Source organism: Pecten maximus, unplaced genomic scaffold (genome assembly GCF_902652985.1).
Source record: "Pecten maximus unplaced genomic scaffold, xPecMax1.1, whole genome shotgun sequence".
In the NCBI taxonomy this organism is placed as follows: domain Eukaryota; kingdom Metazoa; phylum Mollusca; class Bivalvia; order Pectinida; family Pectinidae; genus Pecten; species Pecten maximus.
The window spans coordinates 1-26,490 of NW_022982703.1; the positions used below are offsets into that span (position 1 = coordinate 1).

The window sequence follows — 26,490 nt, forward strand, 5'->3', positions numbered from 1 at the left end:
AGTAGTTGGATGGAGGGTTTGCGTTGCGTATGTAGTCTTACAAGTGTCGTTTGAGGAGGTTCCCTTGTTAGGTGAGAACGAGTATGTCTGTAGTAAAAGTGTGTTCGTGTCGTGTCCTGTATGGCAAGCCGTTTGGGTTTTTACCTATTAAATACAGATATCTGTATTCAAAATAAAGATATCATTATTATTATAAAAATTAAAGATATCCTTAATTCAAATAGAGATATCTTTAATTTAAATAGAGACATATTTAATTGAATTAGAGATATCTGTATTTGAATTAGAGATATCTATATTTAAAATACAGATATCTCTAATTAAACACGAAATAGATATATCTCTAATTCAAATACAGATATCTCTAATTTCTCAATTAAAGATATCTTTATTTTAATTAGAGATATCTGCATTTCATTGTAAATAAAGATATCTGTATTTAAAATAAAGATATCTTTAATTCAAATACAGATATATCTAATTCAAATACAGATATCTCTAATTCAATTAAAGATATCTCTATTTCAAATACAGATATCTCTAATTGTTGTAGAAATACAGATATCTTTATTTTACATACAGATATCTCTATTTGAATTAAAGATATCTTTATTTGACATGAAATAGAGATATCTGTATTTAACCATCAAATAGGAAAAACGACTGCTCCTTTGATTCTCCCTTTTGCGCATGACGGAAGTAAAGCACTAGTGACGAAAAATGGCGGGAAATGCAGACCGTGAGCTGCTTTCAATGGTACTGCGCATAGCCGCAACAGTTCGCTCTATTTCCCGTAGAACAGTTGCCATGTTCTGTTCTTTAGAAATCCCCTCCAAGTAGCAAGTTTATCAGTTTAGACCTACATCTCTCATGCATGCATATGGGATCCGGATAGTCCAATTTAATTACAAGCGTTTCGTTAACGCTGATCAGGATTAGGGAGTAATCATTATTTTCTTTGTGTTTCAATATTAATCTTCGCACTGAGCAAACACGTGTAAATACAGATATCTTTAATTCAAATAGAGATATCTGTATTTGAAATAGAGATATCTGTATTGAAAAGTAATTGCAGATATCTCTAATTCAATTAAAGATATCTCTATTTAAAATAGAGATATCTTTAATTGAATTAGAGATATCTGTATTTGAATTAGAGATATCTGTTTTTAAATGAAGACATCTCAACTAAAACAAAATTAAAGATATCTCTATTTAAAATAGGGATATCTTTAATTCAAATAGAGATATCTCTATTTTAAATAAAGATATCTTTAATTGTTGTAGAAATACAGATATCTTTATTTTAAATACAGATATCTCTTTGAATTAATGATATCTGTCATTCAAATAGAGATATCTGAATTTGAAATAGAGATATCTGTAATTTAAAAGAAGATATCTATTTTCAGTAGAAATAGAGATATCTGTATTTAAATTAGACATATCTTTATTTAATTAGAGATATCTTTATTTAAATTACAGATATCTCTAATTAAATAGAGATATCTTCATTTTAAATAGAGATATCTTTAATTAAATAGAGATATCTCCATTTCAATAGGTAAAAACCCAAACGGCTTGCCATAGTCCTGTGGTCTGATGAGGATATCTGTGTATATGTCTGTAATTAAGGTTGTGTCCGTGTCGTGTCCTGTGATCTGATGAGGATATCTGTGTATATGTCTGTAGTTAAGGTTGTGACCGTGTTGTGTCCTGTGATCTGATGAGGATGTCTGTAGTTAAGGTTGTGTCCGTGTCGTGTCCTGTGATCTGATGAGAATATTTGTGTATATGTCTGTAGTTAAGGTTGTGTCCGTGTCCTGTGGTCTGATGAGGATATCTGTGTATATGTCTGTAGTTAAGGTTGTGTCCGTGTCGTGTCCTGTGATCTGATGAGGATATCTGTGTATATGTCTGTAGTTAAGGTTGTGACCGTGTTGTGTCCTGTGATCTGATGAGAATATCTGTGTATATGTCTGTAGTTAAGGTTGTGTCCGTGTCGTGTCCTGTGGTCTGATGAGGATATCTGTATATATGTCTGTAGTTAAGGTTGTGACCGTGTCGTGTCCTGTGGTCTGATGAGGATATCTGTGTATATGTCTGTAGTTAAGGTTGTGTCCGTGTCGTGTCCTGTGGTCTGATGAGGATATCTGTGTATATGTCTGTAGTTAAGGTTGTGACCGTGTCGTGTCCTGTGATCTGATGAGGATATCTGTGTATATGTCTGTAGTTAAGGTTGTGTCCGTGTCGTGTCCTGTGATCTGATGAGGATATCTGTGTATATGTCTGAAGTTAAGGTTGTGTCCTGTGATCTGATGAGGATATCTGTGTATATGTCTGTAGTTAAGGTTGTGACCGTGTCGTGTGATCTGATGAGGATATCTGTGTATATGTCTGTAGTTAAGGTTGTGTCCGTGTCGTGTCCTGTGATCTGATGAGGATATCTGTGTATATGTCTGTAGTTAAGGTTGTGACCGTGTCGTGTGATCTGATGAGGATATATGTGTATATGTCTGTAGTTAAGGTTGTGACCGTGTCGTGTGATCTGATGAGGATATCTGTGTATATGTCTGTATTTAAGGTTGTGTCCGTGTCGTGTGGTCTGATGAGGATATCTGTGTATATGTCTGTAGTTAAGGTTGTGACCGTGTCGTGTGATCTGATGAGGATATATGTATATGTCTGTAGTTAAGGTTGTGACCGTGTCGTGTCCTGTGGTCTGATGAGGATATCTGTATATATGTCTGTAGTTAAGGTTGTGACCGTGTCGTGTCCTGTGATCTGATGAGGATATCTGTGTATATGTCTGTAGTTAAGGTTGTGACCGTGTCCTGTGGTCTGATGAGGATATCTGTGTATATGTCTGTAGTTAAGGTTGTGACCGTGTCCCGTGGCCTGATGAGGATATCTGTATATATGTCTGTAGTTAAGGTTGTGTCCGTGTCCTGTGGTCTGATGAGGATATCTGTGTATATGTCTGTAGTTAAGGTTGTGTCCGTGACGTGTCCTGTGACCTGATGAGGATATCTGTCGATGTCTATAGTTAAGGTTGTGACCGTGTCGTGTCCTGTGATCTGATGGGGATATCTGTGTATATGTCTGTAGTTAAGGTTGTGTCCGTGTCGTATCCTGTGGTCTGAAGAGGATATCTGTGTATATGTCTGTAGTTAAGGTTGTGACCGTGTCGTGTCCTGTGGTCTGATGAGGATATCTGTGTATATGTCTGTAGTTAAGGTTGTGTCCGTGTCGTGATCTGATGAGGATATCTGTGTATATGTCTGTAGTTAAGGTTGTGACCGTGTCGTGTCCTGTGATCTGATGAGGATATCTGTGTATATATCTGTAGTTAAGGTTGTGTCCGTGTCCTGTGGCCTGATGAGGATATCTGTGTATATGTCTGTAGTTAAGGTTGTGACCGTGTCGTGTGATCTGATGAGGATATCTGTGTATATGTCTGTAGTTAAGGTTGTGTCCGTGTCCTGTGGTCTGATGAGGATATCTGTGTATATGTCTGTAGTTAAGGTTGTGACCGTGTCGTGTCCTGTGATCTGATGAGGATATCTCTGTATATATCTGTAGTTAAGGTTGTGTCCGTGTCCTGTGGCCTGATGAGGATATCTGTGTATATGTCTGTAGTTAAGGTTGTGACCGTGTCGTGTGATCTGATGAGGATATCTGTGTATATGTCTGTAGTTAAGGTTGTGTCCGTGTCCTGTGGCCTGATGAGGATATCTGTGTATATGTCTGTAGTTAAGGTTGTGACCGTGTCGTGTCCTGTGGTCTGATGAGGATATCTGTGTATATATCTGTAGTTAAGGTTGTGTCCGTGTCGTGTCCTGTGACCTGATGGGGATATCTGTGTATATATCTGTAGTTAAGGTTGTGTCCGTGTCCTGTGGTCTGATGAGGATATCTGTGTATATGTCTGTAGTTAAGGTTGTGACCGTGTCGTGTCCTGTGATCTGATGAGGATATCTGTGTATATATCTGTAGTTAAGGTTGTGTCCGTGTCGTGTCCTGTGACCTGATGGGGATATCTGTGTATATGTCTGTAGTTAAGGTTGTGACCGTGTCGTGTGGTCTGATGAGGATATCTGTGTATATGTCTGTAGTTAAGGTTGTGTCCGTGTCGTGTCCTGTGATCTGATGGGGATATCTGTGTATATGTCTGTAGTTAAGGTTGTGACCGTGTCGTGTGATCTGATGAGGATATCTGTGTATATGTCTGTAGTTAAGGTTGTGTCCGTGTCCTGTGGTCTGATGAGGATATCTGTGTATATGTCTGTAGTTAAGGTTGTGACCGTGTCGTGTCCTGTGATCTGATGAGGATATCTGTGTATATATCTGTAGTTAAGGTTGTGTCCGTGTCGTGTCCTGTGACCTGATGGGGATATCTGTGTATATGTCTGTAGTTAAGGTTGTGACCGTGTCGTGTGATCTGATGAGGATATCTGTGTATATGTCTGTAGTTAAGGTTGTGTCCGTGTCGTGTCCTGTGATCTGATGAGGATATCTGTGTATATGTCTGTAGTTAAGGTTGTGACCGTGTCCTGTGATCTGATGAGGATATCTGTGTATATGTCTGTAGTTAAGGTTGTGACCGTGTCGTGTCCTGTGATCTGATGAGGATATCTGTGTATATGTCTGTAGTTAAGGTTGTGTCCGCGTCGTGTCCTGTGGTCTGATGAGGATATCTGTGTATATGTCTGTAGTTAAGGTTGTGACCGTGTCGTGTCCTGTGGTCTGATGAGGATATCTGTGTATATATCTGTAGTTAAGGTTGTGTCCGTGTCGTGTCCTGTGACCTGATGGGGATATCTGTGTATATGTCTGTAGTTAAGGTTGTGACCGTGTCCTGTGATCTGATGAGGATATCTGTGTATATGTCTGTTAAGGTTGTGACCGTGTCCTGTGATCTGATGAGGATATCTGTGTAGATGTCTGTAGTTAAGGTTGTGTCCGTGTCCTGTGATCTGATGAGGATATCTGTGTATATGTCTGTAGTTAAGGTTGTGACCGTGTCGTGTGATCTGATGAGGATATCTGTGTATATGTCTGTAGTTAAGGTTGTGACCGTGTCCTGTGATCTGATGAGGATATCTGTGTATATGTCTGTAGTTAAGGTTGTGTCCGTGTCTGTGATCTGATGAGGATATCTGTGTAGATGTCTGTAGTTAAGGTTGTGACCGTGTCGTGTCCTGTGGTCTGATGAGGATATCTGTGTATGTGTCTCTAGTTAAGGTTGTGACCGTGTCGTGTCCTGTGATCTGATGAGGATATCTGTGTATATGTCTGTAGTTAAGGTTGTGTCCGTGTCGTGTCCTGTGGTCTGATGAGGATATCTGTGTATATGTCTGTAGTTAAGGTTGTGACCGTGTTCTGTGGTCTGATGAGGATATCTGTGTAGATGTCTGTAGTTAAGGTTGTGTCCGCGTCGTGTCCTGTGGTCTGATGAGGATATCTGTGTATATGTCTGTAGTTAAGGTTATGTCCGTGTCGTGTCCTGTGGTCTGATGAGGATATCTGTGTATATGTCTGTAGTTAAGGTTGTGTCCGTGTCGTGTGATCTGATGAGGATATCTGTGTATATGTCTGTAGTTAAGGTTGTGTCCGTGTCGTGTCCTGTGATCTGATGAGGATATCTGTGTATAAGTCTGTAATTAAGGTTGTGACCGTGTCCTGTGATCTGATGAGGATATCTGTGTATATGTCTGTAGTTAAGGTTGTAACCGTGTTCTGTGATCTGATGAGGATATCTGTGTATATATCTGTAGTTAAGGTTGTGACCGTGTCATGTGGTCTGATGAGGATATCTGTGTAGATGTCGTGTCCTGTGGTCTGATGAGGATATCTGTGTATAAGTCTGTAATTAAGATTGTGACCGTGTCCCGTGGCCTGATGAGGATATGTGTATATGTCTGTAATTAAGGTTGTGTCCGTGTCGTGTCCTGTGGTCTGATAAGGATATCTGTGTATAAGTCTGTAGTTAAGGTTGTGACCGTGTCCCGTGGCCTGATGAGAATATCTGTGTATATGTCTGTAGTTAAGGTTGTGACCGTGTCGTGTGGTCTGATGAGGATATCTGTGTATATGTCTGTAGTTAAGGTTGTGACCGTGTCGTGTCATGTGATCTGATGAGGATATCTGTGTATATGTCTGTAGTTAAGGTTGTGTCCGTGTCGTGTCCTGTGATCTGATGAGGATATCTGTGTATATGTCTGTAGTTAAGGTTGTGTCCGTGTCGTGTCCTGTGGTCTGATGAGGATATCTGTCGATGTCTATAGTTAAGGTTGTGACCGTGTTGTGTCCTGTGATCTGATGAGGATATCTGTGTATATGTCTGTAGTTAAGGTTGTGTCCGTGTCCTGTGGTCTGATGAGGATATCTGTGTATATGTCTGTAGTTAAGGTTGTGACCGTGTCGTGTCCTGTGGTCTGATGAGGATATCTGTGTATATGTCTGTAGTTAAGGTTGTGACCGTGTCGTGTCCTGTGGTCTGATGAGGATATCTGTGTATATGTCTGTAGTTAAGGTTGTGTCCGTGTCGTGTCCTGTGGTCTGATGAGGATATCTGTGTATATGTCTGTAGTTAAGGTTGTGACCGTGTCGTGTCATGTGATCTGATGAGGATATCTGTGTACATGTCTGTAGTTAAGGTTGTGTCCGTGTCGTGTCCTGTGGTCTGATGAGGATATCTGTGTATATGTCTGTAGTTAAGGTTGTGACCGTGTCCTGTGGTCTGATGAGGATATCTGTGTATATGTCTGTAGTTAAGGTTGTGTCCGTGTCGTGTCCTGTGGTCTGATGAGGATATCTGTGTATATGTCTGTAGTTAAGGTTGTGTCCGTGTCCCGTGGCCTGATGAGGATATCTGTGTATATGTCTGTAGTTAAGGTTGTGACCGTGTCGTGTCCTGTGACCTGATGGGGATATCTGTGTATATGTCTGTAGTTAAGGTTGTGTCCGTGTCCTGTGGTCTGATGAGGATATCTGTGTATATGTCTGTAGTTAAGGTTGTGACCGTGTCGTGTCCTGTGGTCTGATGAGGATATCTGTGTATATGTCTGTAGTTAAGGTTGTGTCCGTGTCCTGTGGTCTGATGAGGATATCTGTGTATATGTCTGTAGTTAAGGTTGTGACCGTGTCATGTGATCTGATGAGGATATCTGTGTATATGTCTGTAGTTAAGGTTGTGTCCGTGTCCTGTGGTCTGATGAGGATATCTGTGTATATGTCTGTAGTTAAGGTTGTGACCGTGTCCTGTGGTCTGATGAGGATATCTGTGTATATGTCTGTAGTTAAGGTTGTGACCGTGTCGTGTCCTGTGATCTGATGAGGATATCTGTGTATATGTCTGTAGTTAAGGTTGTGACCGTGTCGTGTCCTGTGATCTGATGAGGATATCTGTATATATGTCTGTAGTTAAGGTTGTGACCGTGTCGTGTCCTGTGGTCTGATGAGGATATCTGTGTATATGTCTGTAGTTAAGGTTGTGACCGTGTCGTGTCCTGTGGTCTGATGAGGATATCTGTGTATATGTCTGTAGTTAAGGTTGTGTCCGTGTCGTGTCCTGTGGTCTGATGAGGATATCTGTGTATATGTCTGTAGTTAAGGTTGTGACCGTGTCTTCTGGTCTGATGAGGATATCTGTGTATATGTCTGTAGTTAAGGTTGTGACCGTGTCCTGTGGTCTGATGAGGATATCTGTGTATATGTCTGTAGTTAAGGTTGTGTCCGTGTCCTGTGATCTGATGAGGATATCTGTGTATATGTCTGTAGTTAAGGTTGTGACCATGTCGTGTCCTGTGATCTGATGAGGATATCTGTGTATATGTCTGTAGTTTAGGTTGTGACCGTGTCGTGTCCTGTGGTCTGATGAGGATATCTGTCTATATGTCTGTAGTTAAGGTTGTGACCGTGTCGTGTCCTGTGGTCTGATGAGGATATCTGTGTATATGTCTGTAGTTTAGGTTGTGACCGTGTCGTGTCCTGTGGTCTGATGAGGATATCTGTCTATATGTCTGTAGTTAAGGTTGTGACCGTGTCGTGTCCTGTGGTCTGATGAGGATATCTGTGTATATGTCTATAGTTAAGGTTGTGTCCGTGTCGTGTCCTGTGGTCTGATGAGGATATCTGTGTATATGTCTGTAGTTAAGGTTGTGACCGTGTCGTGTCCTGCGGTCTGATGAGGATATCTGTGTATATGTCTGTAGTTAAGGTTGTGACCGTGTCTGTGGTCTGATGAGGATATCTGTGTAGATGTCTGTAGTTAAGGAGATCGAGCTTGTGATTGTTGTTGATGTATGTATCAGGTCTTTGTTGCACCTTTTCTACCGTTTATTTGGAGCTATATCACAGCTATCATGGTATATGCTGATGACTTGATATTTCGTTGAAATATTTGATATACAACCAATGTCCCTCACAATTAGTGTTCATCTACAATTGCTGATAGTGTAGAGACTGGCCCATGTTCACGTAGCAGATGGAAGCCTCGCCTTAGAAGCCATTTGGAGTCCTTGGAAGCCTTAGACATACCTGCACTGGATTTGTAGAGGTTCAGTCCAATACAAACTGATTTCTTCATTTATCAGAGAGCAACGACTATGGATAAAAACTAATCTTGTTTACCATTGAAGTCTTCGGCCTTGACCCGTCCTTCTCGGAAAGTCGCCAAGTGATTTTTCAAGTAAGGTAGCACGTGACCCGATCAATTTTTTACCGTTACTTTGAAATTTGCCACAGGGATAAACTAGATAATCTAAAACTCGTCAATACGTTTTATATCTGTCTACTGCCTTGCCAGTGTTGGAGCTTCCGGACGTGGTGCTTCACAGAATCACAGTCTTCGTGTCGTTGAAAGCTTGATCTAGCTTACTTTATGACACTTTATTGCTTAAAAAATCTATTTACAGGACCTGGATTAATTCCTTAACGTAAAGATTTCCCTCTGAAATCATTATTGGATTTAAGGAAAAAATCTAAATTAAGGAAATTTCCTTAAATTCTTTAATGCTTTCTTACGGAAAATTTTGAGTTAACGAAATTCCTTAATATAATTAATGTTGATAAAATCAGACAACTATGTAACTACCGCACATACTGCCCTATGTATCAGCATCCAAGTGGTTCACTGGAATGTTGATTAGACAACAGAACACGATTTGAATACACCTGATATATACTATTTTTCATCATACATCTGAAATAGATTTTGTCCAAAAATAAAAACTTTTGCTGTAGCGCATGCCTTATTTTCTTGCCGTGTTATAATCAAGTCCTTGTTCAGTAGCCTGATTCTGCTTAGATATTTGTGGTTTGGATAAAGAAAGACAACTCTTACGACAGCAAAAGTCAAAGGACTCGACGACACAATCTATGGAAATTGCGGTCCAAGCATTATACGTATGCTTTGTTTATTTAAATAGAACAAAATCAGAAGTAAGGAATCAATTTTATTAGATTTCATTCCCGACCAGCTGATTGTCAAAGATGTCTAGACGACTAACACGTCAATCTGTAGTTAGTGTGACCAGTAGTCACAGTGACGGGGACCAGTAGTCACAGTGACGGGGACCAGTAGTCACAGTGACGGGGAGCAGTAGTCACAGTCACGGGAACCAGTAGTCACAGGGACCAGCAGTCACAGTGACGGGGACCAGTAGTCACAGTCATGGGGACTAGTAGTCACAGTCACGGGACCAGTAGTCACAGTCACGGGGACCAGTAGTCACAGTCACGGGGACCAGTAGTCACAGTCACGGGGACCAGTAGTCACAGTCACGGGAACCAGTAGTCACAGGGACCAGTAGTCACAGTCACGGGGACCAGTAGTCACAGTGGACCAGTAGTCACAGTGACGGGGACCAGTAGTCACAGTGACGGGGACCAGAAGTCACAGTCACGGGGACCAGTAGTCACAGTCACGGGGACCAGTAATTACATATATTGGGTGTGGGGTGTGGGTAGGGGTTGGTTGTCCTAGCTATGGCTCAGAATGACATATTTAACCCGTGGTCCAACCAGCAGATCAAATATAATTGACAAATATTTCATCCTGGGTCATAAGAGCATGTCAAAGTCTGGTTGAACGAGAACAATGCTCTTCCAACTTTATATATAATCATAGGTAAACAATGTCCTTGTGATGGGTGTACATATAATAATAATAAAAACATCAAAAACGCTTTCACTTGCTTTCAGAGCAAGCTCTTCAGGCGAAAAAAAATATATACCATTTGTTTCACACTTATTTATTTACTTACTTGTCTCAATAAATAAATTATCAATTACACAAGTTTTAATAAAACAGCAATTGGAGATGAAAAAGCAATAATGTTAAGTAGTACTTCACCCATCGTCGGATATGCCCACGGCTGATTGCATTATAATATACGATAATTACTAGCGTAGCATAGTGCAATCAACCGTGGGTATCCAACTATGTATTTTACCATACACGGAAAGCTTCATTACAATTTCACAGACATGTAATAACATGTGCTGGTTACTGTGGTAAATGGTATATAAAAGTTTATCATTGTTAAAGACAAACGAGAAAAATGCTGCATATAATACGTTTTGAGCTGTTGTGCTGATATTTACACTTTAAAACAATGGCTACATGATGGCAGTGGAAGCCCTGTTTAAGGTTCATGTTAATAGCAATTCCAGTGATATTTTACCAGCATATAAATCACCATTCTGGTGCAATTAAACAGAAGTCAATTGGTCAATTGCTAATATGTATCATGGCTATCCATGGGTCTTTCTTTTGACATTTTTATTTTTTAGGCTACATGTTAATTTCGGCAAAACATGCTATCTATATGAACCTTAAGAAGTTTTGATACTCTGACATTTTAGTTGGGTACAACGATACCAATGTTGATAATGTTAATGACTTCAATGTCTAATTGATTTTACAACAGTTACGAATGGAACATATATTTATAACAGTTTCTGGATAGATGAATACACACTGGAAGTCTTACAGTGGAATATAGGAGGACAACCCAAATGATTCCCCATGACCACCATTGAGAAAACGAGAGGTCGGGCATATACAACATATTGTATACAAGGAACTGGTTTATGTTGATGGTGTGTTGAAACACCTGTAATCCTAAGTACTACCTCGCGATCAGCCAGAGACATGTTGGCGTGACATGATATTTAAATACAACATGGCTGCCTTTATGTAAAAACAATGTGATAAACAATGTGATAAAGTCATGTTTCACAATGAAAACAAACCTCACCAGTAGAATGGTTCGGTTTGGACAGGATTCAATCTACCATTAGAACAGTTCAGTTTGGACAGGTTTCATTGTACCAGTAGAACAGTTCAGTTTGGACAGGCTTCACTGTACCAGTAGAACGGTTCAGTTTAGACAGGTTTCACTGTACCATTAGAACAGTTCAGTTTAGACAGGTTTCACTTTACCAGTAGAACAGTTCAGTTTGGACAGGCTTCACTGTACCAGTAGAACGGTTCAGTTTAGACAGGTTTCACTGTACCATTAGAACAGTTCAGTTTAGACAGGTTTCACTTTACCAGTAGAACGGTTCAGTTTAGACAGGTTTCACTTTACATGTTGATGGTGTGTTGAAACACCTGTAATCCTAAGTACTACCTCGCGATCAGCCAGAGACATGTTGGCGTGACATGATATTTAAATACAACATGGCTGCCTTTATGTAAAAACAATGTGATAAACAATGTGATAAAGTCATGTTTCACAATGAAAACAAACCTCACCAGTAGAATGGTTCGGTTTGGACAGGATTCAATCTACCATTAGAACAGTTCAGTTTGGACAGGTTTCATTGTACCAGTAGAACAGTTCAGTTTGGACAGGCTTCACTGTACCAGTAGAACGGTTCAGTTTAGACAGGTTTCACTGTACCATTAGAACAGTTCAGTTTAGACAGGTTTCACTGTACCATTAGAACAGTTCATTTGGACAGGTTTCACTGTACCAGTAGAACAGTTCAGTTAGGACAGGTTTCACTTTACCAGTAGAGGCATCACGGTACCAGTAGAACAGTTCGGTTTAGACAGGTCCACTTTACCAGTTGAAATCGCTGTCTAAAGTCTAATCTTATAAGACATCAGAACTACATTTGATCACTAACACATACATGTACAAACACACTGAAACAAACAACCGAAGAAATGTATCACAGTCTGTAAAAATCTAGAAAAATGTTGAAATCAAGGAAATAGATTTCAACGTTATACATGTATATGCAAAAATGCAAAGTGTAAAAATAAGAATCTAACAAACAGCATTGAATTTAAATAAATAAAAATTAATATATCTAAAAGGACGGAGTACAGAAAGTCCATATCACAGACCAGAGATTTACATATTATACAAAACATTCATGATACCATTTATAACGTAAACATGTTTGTGATTGTCTTGTGAGACATACAATATACAGTCTAAAACATTATGCAATTGTAACAGAGCGGAACAGCTGTCAGCCTTGTTGTATAATGATCGGTATAAACAGTCAAAGACTCCACATCATATCAAGAGTTCTCATCTCACCAGTAGTGGCCAGAAACTACCAATGCTGTGGCCTTATCAGAGGAATTCACTACATATCCTTGAGGGTCAATCAGAAGAAGTGCCCAAACTTTAGGTCAAAGGTCAAAACATTCATTCTGTAGAATTTGTTTTGATTATCATAGCCAAATGTATAATAAATCATCATAGGGACTATAAATTTAGGTCAAAGGTCATTATGTATTGTCTGCACTCAATTGTGTTGGAAGCAACATGTCTTTCCAAAATCAGAAAACACTATTGTTTAAACAAACATTTACTATATAAAAAAGAGCCTAGGTGGTATCATAGCTGGTGTGACTTCAATGTCCGATAGAGGCCTAATATCACCTCATCACTATAAAACCATAATGTCATAGTGTACAGTCTACAACTACTAAGTGAGGTACAGTCTATCAGGATACCTAACAACACAAGTTTTCTCTTCAGTGATCATTATATTGACTACCTTACTTAAGGAATATTTTATCAGAACATCAGTTCATTAAGAACTGTTTCATTCTTTGAATTATCAAATAAGCTACATTTTGCAAATTTTAATTCTTAAACAAATTTCAATTGATAAATATCTTCCTTTTTTTTGTCTGAATGAAAACTTGTTTATAAAGTTTGGTCGAGATAAGCAGATGTTGAAGATCTGTACACCCTCAGTAACTGTTGTAAACTATATCTTCAATGTTTACATAAGAAAACTACTTTAAGGAATGTCCCAAACTGTAGGCCTAGTTGTACAAGTCTAGTCTCCTTACTTTCTGTATCAGTACAGAAAACTCCATAATAATGTAGTAGTGAAGGGTCAATCTTCTATCACAGAAAAAAGGGATAAATGGTCACCTATCTGGCAAACAAGTGTGTGAATGGTCAAGGTCTGTCTGGCCACAAAAGTGGGTCAATAGTCATCAGTCTATCTGGCCAGAAAATTGGGTCAATGGTCATCAGTCTGCCTGCCCATATAAGTGGGTCAAAGGTCACTGGTCTGACTGCCCATATAAGTGGGTCAATGGTCATCAGTTTGTCTGGCCATAAAATTGGGTCAATGGTCATCAGTCTGATTGCCCATATAAGTGGGTCAAAGGTCACCAGTCTGACTGCCCATAAAAGTTGATCAATGGTCACTCTTTTGCCCGGCCACCTGTATTTCCAAACTCTTCATCTTTTTCTCCTGAGATGTTAGTTGTTCTTTTAGCTTTTTAGAAAAGAAAGAAAAAACATCTGAATCAGGAATATCAAAGTACTTCAATATCAATCAAAAATAATGTCTGTGTAGATTTGTTTACATGAAATATAATTTTGTTGATGTGGTATATATTATCTAAGTCACACACAGCATTTATTTATCAATCTGAAATAAGCCAAGCAAGTCTGTTAATATATGATATAGACCAATGTATTAGATACTTACTTGACTATTTTCTAACTCCATTTCAGACAACTTCTGTTTAAGTAATGCTATCAGTTCATCCTTCTCCAAACTTTCTTTTTCTTTTTTAGAGTCTGTTAGTTTTTGTTCTTTCTGTAAAATAAGATTGATAGTAGTGAAGTCCAAACTACACTATTGCCACAACTATAGAAACATAGTGTCACATGATAGTCATAGTCACATGATAGTCACATGATATATGGAAAAAACAAACAGTGTCACATGATAGTCACATGATAGTCATATGATATATAGAAAAAAACAAAAACATAGTGTCACATGATAGTCACATGATATATAGAAAGACATGTTACAGATTTTCCTCATTTCTGTCCAAACATAAGAGAGCTTTTCTGTTATTTCTATCTAATTATTCTTTATACACCTTACCATGGATTTCTCTGCTTCCTCTAACTCCTCCTGATCAGCGAAGACCAGCGGTCCTCCCGGTTGACCAGGATACTGTACAGGAGGGGACACTGGCAGAGCATCAGGGTGGAACGGTATAAAGTCCGCATCCTCAAGCTCCTACATTTCGAAATAGAGAGAATTTCCGTGGCTCTTAGGTATATTTGTACATAACTTCATTTAATGATTTGTATTAATGTAAGTTGTATAACTTGTTTCATAATTGTTATTAGATAAATAAAGTACATGTATTATCCCATTACCTTTACCGGTAATTTATTCTGCCTATTTGTTTGATAAATCTGATTTTGTTCAGACTAAGTGAGCTGGCTGACTCTGCCTGTATTTGTTATGCCTTCTTTATCCCTAAAACTTACTGCCTGTAACCAGTCGGGGATGTTAGACTCCTCTGCCTTGCCCCCTGACCCTGGCCGATCACTGCCCCCTGAAGATGGCCTTCCTGAATCCTGGTAACTATATGCTCCTGCCCCTCCCACTGGCGATGGTATATAAGGTGTGGCCCTTGGAGGCATATTCCAGTCCGATTTTGGCTCAGAAACCTCCGGAGAATCTGGCTTCCCAGAATCCTTCATCTCTTCATTTCCATGATAGTTCATACATACACGAGGCTTAGACATACCATCACTTTCCGTGAATATGACATCTTCTTCCACTACTGGAGGCGAGGGTACAAACACTGCATACAAAGTAGGAATAAAGTGCATCACCACTTAATGCAAACAAAGTGATAAGTGTGTGACCTCTCTTTCACTAGGGGTGAGAGTGTGTGACCTCTCCTTCACTAGGGGTGAGAGTGTGTGACCTCTCCTTCACTAGGGGTGAGAGTGTGTGACCTCTCTTTCACTAGGGGTGAGAGTGTGTGACCTCTCCTTCACTAGGGGTGAGAGTGTGTGATCTCTCTTTCACTAGGGGTGAGAGTGTGTGATCTCTGTTTCACTAGGGGTGAGAGTGTGTGACCTCTCTTTCACTAGGGGTGAGAGTGTGTGACCTCTCCTTCACTAGGGGTGAGAGTGTGTGACCTCTCTTTCACTAGGGGTGAGAGTGTGTGACCTCTCCTTCACTAGGGGTGAGAGTGTGTCACCTCTCTTTCACTAGGGGTGAGAGTGTGTCACCTCTCCTTCACTAGGGGCGAGAGTGTGTCACCTCTCTTTCACTAGGGGTGAGAGTGTGTGACCTCTCTTTCACTAGGGGTGAGAGTGTGTGACCTCTCCTTCACTAGGGGTCAGAGTGTGTCACCTCCACTTCACTGGATGTCATATGGATATTGTGTGACCTTTACCTGACTAGAGGTCAGAATGTGTGACCTTTACATTGCTAGAGGTCAGTGTGTGACCTTGACTTCACTAGGGAACAGACTGTGTGACCTTGACTTCAATAGGGGTCAGAGTGTGTGACCTCTCCTTCACTAGGGGTCAGAGTGTATGACCTTTACTACTTTACCTGGTCTGACTGTTTCCTTTTTATCAAATGATTAAATGTCAACAGTTATTTGTATAGGTACATGTAGGTCTATCCCTAGAAAGTAGTTAATTTCAAGTTTATAAAATCATATAATGTCTGTAAAACAGATGTTCCATCATTAGTCAACTGGTTATGATAATGATAATAAAATTGATTTATTACAGGTGTTTATCAACATAAGGTAGTATTCTTTATAAATAATTGAAAATCTCTCTGCCCTGAAATGTTAGCGGCTGCCATGTATGATGAAAGCAAATGTTATATTAGCCATGATAGACATGCAAATGGCCTGTTAAAACCAACAACAAAACCATGCAAACAAATCAACTGGTTATTATGCAATACATATACAGGCATATTGATGAAGCAGGGAAAACAAACTCTCTACACATATAATGCAGGGAAGTTATGGTTGGAAAGGTGTCATATGACCTAGCTTTTTATTTCTGTTTAACATCCTTGTAACAGCAAGGGTCATGCAAGGGTGAAAGTACATATCTCATTTCTGTGCCAAATACTAAATATTATGGGGTACAAAAAATGATATGGAATGAGAGATCTCATTTTTATTAGATATAACAGATTAAATTAAAACAACATTAAATCATTATTACAAATAATATATTCCCTTAGTCTCCAGGATGTTGACTTATTCTCTATCTGTCTTTTAACCTCGCAAGTACATTGTCCGTCCACCACCCCAGCTACTATTGTCTGTCCAAAACCCCAGCTACTATTGTCTGTCCACCACACCAGCTACTATTGTCTGTCCACCACCCCAGCTACTATTGTCTGTCCACCACCCCAGCTACTAATGTCAGTCCACCACCCCAGCTACTATTGTCTGTCCACCACCCCAGCTACTATTGTCGGTCCACCACCCCAGCTACTATTGTCTGTTCACCACCCCAGCTACTATTGTCTGTCCACCACCCCAGCTACTATTGTCTGTCCACCACCCCAGCTACTATTGTCTGTCCACCACCCCAGCTACTATTGTCTATACACCACACCAGCTACTATTGTCTGTCCACCACCCCAGCTACTATTGTCTGTCCACCACCCCAGCTACTATTGTCCGTCCACCACCCCAGCTACTATTGTCTGTCCACCACCCCAGCTACTATTGTCTGTCCTTCACCCCAGCTACTATTGTCTGTCCACCACCCCAGCTACTATTGTCTGTCCACCATCCCAGCTGCTATTGTCTGTCCACCACCCCAGCTACTATAGTCTGTCCACCACCCCAGCTACTATTGTCTGTCCACCACCCCAGCTACTATTGTCTGTCCACCACCCCAGCTACTATTGTCTGTCCACCATCCCAGCTACTATTGTCTGTCCACCACCCCAGCTACTATAGTCTGTCCACCATCCTAGCTACTATTGTCTGTCCACCACCCCAGCTACTATTGTCGGTCCACCACCCCAGCTACTATTGTCTGTCCACCACCCCAGCTACTATTGTCTGTCCACCATCCCAGCTACTATTGTCTGTCCACCACCCCAGCTACTATAGTCTGTCCACCACACCAGCTACTATTGTCTGTCCACCACCCCAGCTACTATTGTCTGTCCACCACCCCAGCTACTATTGTCTATACACCACCCCAGCTACTATTGTCTGTCCACCACCCTAGCTACTATTGTCTGTCCACCATCCCAGCTACTATTGTCTATACACCACCCCAGCTACTATTGTCTGTCCACCACCCCAGCTACTATTGTCTATACACCACCCCAGCTACTAATGTCAGTCCACCACCCCAGCTACTATTGTCTGTCTACCACCCCAGCTACTACTGTCTGTCTACCACCCCAGCTACTATTGTCTGTCTACCACCCCAGCTACTATTGTCTATACACCACCCCAGCTACTATTGTCTGTCCACCACCCCAGCTACTATTGTCTGTCCACCACCCCAGCTACTATTGTCCGTCCACCACCCCAGCTACTATTGTCTGTCCACCACCCCAGCTACTATTGTCTGTCCACCACCCCAGCTACTATTGTCTGTCCACCACCCCAGCTACTATTGTCTGTCCACCATCTCAGCTACTATTGTCTGTCCACCACCCCAGCTACTATAGTCTGTCCACCATCCTAGCTACGATTGTCTGTTTAACACTCAACCTACACTTGTCTGTCTACCATCCCAGCTATCAATGCCTGTCCATATTCTGTTTCTGTCTGTTCCCTAATCCAATTTTTATTGTATAGGGGTTGGGAGGCCAGGGCTGGGGAGTCAGGGTTGGGAGGTCAGGGCTGGGAGGTCAGGGCTGGGAGGCTAGGGTTGAGGAGTCCAGAGTTGGGCCATCAGGGTCAGGAGGCCAGGGTTCTGATGGTCAGTACGGGTTTAAATGCACAGAAAGTGACTACTTGTACAACTTGCATTTCATGTCTAATGTGCAAAACCGTTAAACAAACTCCAAATCCAAAGCAAAATCAAACCATTGTTTAGAAACACGTCACAGTGGTGTGGCATGCTTCCCATAAATGTATACCTACCTTTGTGTCGCTCCTTCTCACCTATACACATATATACAGTATCAGTACATGATGATGAGAGCTCCACAGGACTGACTATAACAGTACACCCAGGAGTACACACAAGTCATCAGTCTGATAGTTGGCCCTGCCCTAACAACCATGTACACAGTAAACTGTAACCCATACTCACACTAAAATTGTCAATAAGAACATTCCCGATGTAAATGATAAATCTTTCATTAGATAGCTCTGAAATGATTGCCGTTTTTCAGTCAAAGTTCTACATCAATGATTCTCCATGTCTGTTACACTGTGTATTACAGCAAGCTGTGCACCACTGAACCATGAACTGATTAGGGCGAGGCTTTAAATATGTCAACAGTTTATTCTATCTTTTATGTTATACATAAAGTAAAAACCACTGGCATTGATTGATTATCATTGATAATTATTTAAATGGCAATTGCAGTTTATTTCTCTAGGCTAGTTGCACACAATCAAACTACAATCACTAATTGATAATTTTAATCAAATTTGAATAATTTCTAATGAAAATGAAACGAATTATATTCAAAAATGTGATTTTCCTATATAAACTAAAGTAAAGTTTACCCTCTCACCAGCGGGAAATATGAAACCCAGGGGCAATAAAATTCACAATTTTGAGAAAGCACCTTAAGACCATTTCATCCATAAAACGTGTTTGATTCTACCATATCTGAGACTTGAGAAGAGCTTTGAAATTTCAGTCAATTTTACCATTTTTGGCTCCCACACCTCAGGCCCCTGGTGATGGGAACCATATCATTTTGGTTGACCTTTACCTCAGGTTTTAGAGAGGTCAAAAATGTAAAAATGTTAAATAATGATAGAGGATGGAGGACAGACAACACATGACTGACAATGCACAATGACAGATGAAGACATGTTGAAAAAAAACAGTACAAGGTACCAAACAACCCCCTAAACAATACAAGGTACCAAACAAACCCCTAAACAATACAAGTTACCAAACAACCCTCAAAACAATACAATGTACCAAATAACCCCCTAAACAATACAAGGTACCAAACAGCCTCCAAATCAATACATAATTTCAAACAACCCCCCAAAACAATACAATGTACCAAACAACCCCCCAAAACAATACAAGGTACCAAACAACCCTCAAATCAATACATAATTTCAAACAACCCCCAAAACAATACAAGGTACCAAACAACCCTAAAAATAATTCAAGTTACCAAACAACCCCTAAAACAATTCAAGGTACCAGACACTCCCAAAACAATTCAAAATACAAAACTAACCCCCAAAACAATTCAAGTTACCAAACAACCCTCAAAACCATACAAGATACTTAACAGCCCCAAAATAATTCAAGGTACCAAACAACCCCCTAAAACAATACAAGGTACCAAACAACCCTCAAAACAATACAAGGTACCAAACAACCCTCAAAACAATACAAGTTACCAAACAACCCCCAAAACAATACAAGTTACCAAACAACCCCAAAACAATTCAAGTTACCAAACAACCCTCAAAACAATTCAAGTTACCAAACAATCCCCTAAACAATACAAGGTACCAAACAACCCCCAAAACAATTCAAGGTACCAAACAACCCCCTAAACAATACAAGTTACCAAACAACCCCCTAAACAATACAAGGTACCAAACAACCCTCAAAACAATACAAGTTACCAAACAACCCCCAAAACAATACAAGTTACCAAACAACCCCAAAACAATTCAAGTTACCAAACAACCCTCAAAACAATTCAAGTTACCAAACAATCCCCTAAACAATACAAGGTACCAAACAACCCTCAAAACAATACAAGGTACCAAACAACCCTCAAAACAATACAAGGTACAACCCTCAAAACAATACATAATATCAAACAACCCCCGAAACAATACAAGTTACCAAACAACCCTCAAAACAATACAAGATACCAAACACTCCCAAAACAATTCAAAATACAAAACTAACCCCCAAAACAATTCAAGTTACCAAACAACCCCCAAAAACAATTCAAGTTACCAAACAACCCCCAAAACAATTCAAGTTACCAAACAACCCTCAAAACCATACAAGATACTTAACAGCCCCAAAACAATTCAAGGTACCAAACAACCCCCTAAAACAATACAAGGTACCAAACAACCCTCAAAACAATACAAGGTACCAAACAACCCTCAAAACAATACAAGTTACCAAACAACCCCCTAAACAATACAAGTTACCAAACAACCCCCTAAACAATTCAAGGTACCAAACAACCCTCAAAACAATACAAGGTACCAAACAACCCTCAAAACAATACAAGGTACCAAACAACCCTCAAAACAATACAAGTTACCAAACAACCCCCTAAACAATACAAGTTACCAAACAACCCCCTAAACAATACAAGGTACCAAACAACCCTCAAAACAATACAAGGTACCAAACAACCCCCTAAACAATACAAGTTACCAAACCACCCCCAAAACAATTCAAGGTACCAAACAACCCCCCAAAACAATACAAGGTACCAAACAACCTCCAAAACAATACAAGGTACCAAACAACTCCCTAAACAATACAAGGTACCAAACAACCCCCAAAACAATACAAGGTACCAAACAACCCCCCAAAACAATACAAGGTACCAAACAACCCCCCAAAACAATACAAGTTACCAAACAACTCCCTAAACAATACAAGGTACCAAACAACCCCCAAAACAATACAAGGTACCAAACAACCTCCAAAACAATACAAGGTACCAAACAACCCCCTAAACAATTCAAGGTACCAAACAACCCCCTAAAACAATTCAAGGTACCAAACAACCCCCAAAACAATTCAAGTTACCAAACAACCCCCAAAACAATTCAAGTTACCAAACAATCCCCTAAACAATACAAGGTACAACCCTCAAAACAATACAAGGTACCAAACAACCCCCAAAACAATACAAGTTACCAAACAAACCCCAAAACAATTCAAGTTACCAAACAACCCTCAAAACAATTCAAGTTACCAAACAATCCCCTAAACAATACAAGGTACAACCCTCAAAACAATACATAATATCAAACAACCCCCGAAACAATACAAGTTACCAAACAACCCCCAAAACAATACAAGGTACAACCCTCAAAACAATACATAATATCAAACAACCCCCGAAACAATACAAGATACCAAACAACCCTCAAAACAATACAAGATACCAAACAACCCCCTAAACAATACAAGTTACCAAACAACCCCCAAAACAATACAAGGTACCAAACAACCCCCTAAACAATACAATGTACCAAACAGCCCCCAAAACAACACAAAATATAAAACAACCCCCCAAAACATTACAAAATATAAAACAACCTCCAAAATAATACAAGTTACCAAACAACCCCCAAAACAATATAATGTACCTAACAACCTCCAAAACAATGCAAAACAAGAAACAACAAAACAATACAAAATACATTTTTAAAATCTCTCAAAACAATAATAAACAACATCTTTACTATTTGTAGTGTAATAAAACTGAAAATAACAAAAAACTAAAACCATGTAGAACATCTTTCCCAATACAAAACGTTCTCTTTAACAGTAATGATTAGTGATTATAACAATGTCAGTCACCCAGAAGGTGATCACTGTTCAGATACACTCCCCATATAATATCTTTAATTTGTACTTTCCTAATAAAGTATTGTTATAACTGCCAATTAGCCAGTTAAACCCTCACATATAGATGATATAGCTTTATGTGACCCCATAAAATTAAATGTGCATATACAATTAATAACTCTAAAGTCTAATGTGTTATGTATTCTGTTACAGTAAATGTGCTATTTAAGCATTTAATGGCCTGAAAGTTATTGACATACACACTGTAATTCTCACAGGATTAAAGAGACAAATTGAATAACACATGTCAGCACATCGTGATAAATTTGTTTGTAATCCTCTGAGAATAACTGGACAGTACCTTTCCAAAGGAGGCAGTTCAATATTTATATATTTAATAAGTACATAATGTATAAAGAATAAAAAATATATAGTAAAGAAAAGTTCTAAGTAAATTAAGCAAAAGAAAACAAAGAGGCAGACAAAGTACTTACATTTTGGAGATGAAACTCTTGACTTCAAAGTCTTTTGATTCAGCACTTTTTCTGAAACAAAACAATGCAATTATAGATGGATCTGATACTAAATTTTTCAATTAATAGATTGAATAAAGTTTCTTTTCTGATCAAAGTGAAACGGTAAAAAATAACACTAGAAATACTATTAATTATAAAGTGGGAATTCCTATACCATAAACAGAGGCCTACCACACATTTTACATGGTCTGCATAGATACGCATTACGTCAATTCGGCAATAGACTCTTCTATTTTCCATTTGCCAAAAACACAATTTGGTATGAAATTTGTATTGGAACAAGGCTTACATCCAGTATTAGGCTTTATACATCACTGGGGTCGGGGATTATTGTCAGTCAAGTACAGTAAAGGAAAACAAAAACAAAATAAAAACATTTATTTTGGCATAACATATTTATATTATCTTGTTACAAGTATGATTTTTATTGATTAAAAACTAGAAGCTTTAATCAACTTCACATTTAAGAAGAAAAAAAATCAAACTTTCAAAATATATCGTACAACAAAATGATAAAATAAGTAACTGGTAAGGTTGATGCAACCAATTTTCTCTGTACCTTGTAAATAAGAATGTCAACTTACCTGCTATAGCGATGGTGTGCCAGTGACGTGCAGACAGGTTGGACACAAGATGGAGTGACCCAAAGATGGTACGAGGAAGTGAGATGGACTGGCTGTTAGGGCCCTTGCCTTGGTCGAGGAACTCTGCCCCCAGTGTACCATTAGCTCCATTACCCCAGGAGTATACCTGGCTATCTGTGAGCGGTAAACAAAACAAGATTGGCATCAATATGGTGTAAAAGGTAACAAAACAAGTAAACAAACTAAATCTTTATTAACACAGTAAGGAAATTATCCACGGCAGAAGTCGGGACCTTCCTATTGCCCATATATTTGAAATCACAGATTTTTCTGTGTTTTTTTATCATCAAACTTTTCCATCCTTTTTTCACTTTAAAATATAAATAAAGAAAGAAAATGTATTGGTTTCACATTTGAATATCCTGTACAGTTGACCTGGCAAGAAAAAAAGACTGAAAATTATTGTATATTCTTGTGACATGGCGGTTATATGTGCCTTACTGTATTAGATTGAGATACGTACCAGTGGTGGCAGCCACGGTAAAATAACTGCCACAGGTCACGTTGATCACCCTCTTCCCAGTCAGTGCTCCGGCCACACGACAGATCCTCGATTTCTTTTTAAAGTCTCCAACACCTAGCTGGCCATACTTGTTAGAACCAAACGTGTATACTTTACCATACACTGAAATAAAGAGTTTAAATAGGTCATAACTCATATAGAAAATCAGTTTATATTCATAAAATTGTGACAGCATCTTTAAAGGTGAACAACCACTAAAACATAAAAAGGGCCAAATTTTATCCCAAAATATTAATAATTCTTAGTAAAAACATGTAAAACATTCATTTTTTAAACAATACTTTATGTTCGTGCATTATTCAATATTTTTGTATGTCGGAGAAATCACAGTGTCTGCACACAGTTATCTCCCTTGGCCATGATGTCATTTGAGATGATTGGAAAATTAGGCCAGCTGTCAGTGTACTCAAAAGCAAACAAACATGTAACAGTGTGCAGCATTAACCTGCACTTACAGCTCCAACAGAAACAAGAAGATTAGTATGTTTTCGTTTGCAAAAGATAAGAAGTTGAGGACAGCATGGATGGTAAAAGTGTATAGGGACGGATTTTCTCCATCATCACACACAATATTGTGTCAAGACCACTTTGAACCAGAGTGTTTTCAGAGAGATCCGTGGTTGATGTTGTCGATAGGATTTGAGCCAAAAATGTGTCCGACTGAAGCCTGGACAGTTTCAATTTCTAATCTCCTCACTCTACAAGAAAACTTCTTCCAAATGGAAACACCAAACAGGAAGAGAGGAAGGAGTGATAGAGATGTCATTCAAAAGAGACGAGGATGGGGGTAAGATCACTGGTTAGACAGGATACATAACTATTTAACAACATGGAAAAGAATATACTCACAGTCAACACCTGCGGAGTGTGTATGGCCAGGAGATACCAGGACAATGTTGAACCTCAGGAGGGGTTTAACAGTGCTGAATGTGTACTGACACGGAATGTCATATATCTGAAACAAGGGTAACATTGTGTACCGACACGGCATGTCATATATCTGAAATATGGGTAACATTGTGTACCGACACAAAATGTTATATATCTGTAATATGGGTAACATTGTGTACTGACACGGAATGTCATATATCTGAAACATGGGTAACATTGTGTACCGACACGGCATGTCATATATCTGAAATATGGGTAACATTGTGTACCGACACAAAATGTTATATATCTGTAATATGGGTAACATTGTGTACTGACACGGAATGTCATATATCTGAAACATGGGTAACATTGTGTACCGACACGGCATGTCATATATCTGAAATATGGGTAACATTGTGTACTGACATGGAATGTCATATTTCTGTAATATGGGTAACATTGTGTACTGACACGGAATGTCATATATCTGAAACATGGTAACATTGTGTACCGACACAAAATGTCATTTATCTGTAATAGGGGTAACATTGTGTACTGACATGAAATGTCATTTATCTGAAACATGGGTAACATTGTGTACTGACACAGAATGTCATATATCTGAAACATGGGTACCTTTGGTTTCTGTTTACAAAGACCTGATATTTCTGTTTAGCCTACCTTTAGTATCTGTTTACAGAGACCTAATGTTCCTGTTTACAGAAACCTGATGTTTCTGTCATGTTCAGCCTACCTTTGGTTTCTGTTTATAGAGACCTGATGTTTCTGTTCAGCCTACCTTTGGTTTCTGTTTACGGAGACCTGATGTCTCCGAGTTGAAGCCGAGTTTATTGTACTCGTTACTTCCACATGCTAAGACACGCCCACTAGTTGTGACGAGGAATGTTCCATCACTCCCAGCATACACATGTTTGATAAAGTGTTTCCCTGGGGTCTCCACCTACAAAAGGTTATATATGTATGATTTCCTTAAACATTTCTCCTGCAAACATGTCGGCAAACCAGCTGTAGAAGAAAGTAGAATATAATGTTTCGAAACCTGGCTTTAGGGAGTTGCTCCTCTTCTTGATTTGTTAAATATGGTTTTGTGTCTGAAGACTTAAAGATTTTTCAAAGTTTTCTATTTTTTTCTTACTCTGCTGAGAACATTGTGTTACCTTTTGTGGTGAAGCAAAGTCATCTTCTGATCCCAGACCAAGTCGACCTTAATGTTAAATATAAAAAAATAATTAATGTTATTTTACATCTGTATAGAAATCTCACAAATTCTTCATAAAAACAAATGTATAGTTTAGTTATACATGGTACATACATGTACCAAACTCTCCACAGCCCCAGGAGTAGACTTTAGTTATACATGGTACATACCAAACTCTTTATAACCCCAGGAGTAGACTTTAGTTATACATGGTACATACCAAACTCTTTATAACCCCAGGAGTCGACTTTACTTATACATGGTACATACCAAACTCTCTATAACCCCAGGAGTAGACTTTAGTTATACATGGTACATACCAAACTCTCCACAGCCCCAGGAGTAGACTTTAGTTATACATGGTACATACCAAACTCTCCACAGCCCCGGGAGTAGACTTTAGTTATACATGGTACATACCAAACTCTCCACAGCCCCAGGAGTAGACGTTAGTTATACATGGTAAATACCAAACTCTCTATAACCCCAGGAGTCGACTTTACTTATACATGGTACATACCAAACTCCCCACAGCCCAGGAGTAGACTTTAGTTATACATGGTACATACCAAACTCTTTATAACCCCAGGAGTAGACTTTAGTTATACATGGTACATACCAAACTCTTTATAACCCCAGGAGTCGACTTTACTTATACATGGTACATACCAAACTCTCC

General features: G+C 39.2%; 1 protein-coding gene across 1 annotated transcript; it reads right to left on the bottom strand.

The window, feature by feature from the left end:
- Window positions 1-9,445: 9,445 nt before the first annotated feature.
- On the bottom strand, window positions 9,446-25,817 carry LOC117320811 (serine/threonine-protein kinase Nek9-like; the record flags this gene model as incomplete). The annotated part of the gene is made up of 10 exons (XM_033875296.1): window positions 9,446-13,767; window positions 13,984-14,094; window positions 14,392-14,529; window positions 14,787-15,106; window positions 22,511-22,561; window positions 23,137-23,310; window positions 23,660-23,821; window positions 24,569-24,674; window positions 25,392-25,553; window positions 25,771-25,817. Coding segments are annotated over 10 exons (1,352 nt in total), but the record flags the coding sequence as incomplete, so codon positions are not given.
- Between the last annotated feature and the right edge of the window lie 673 nt (window positions 25,818-26,490).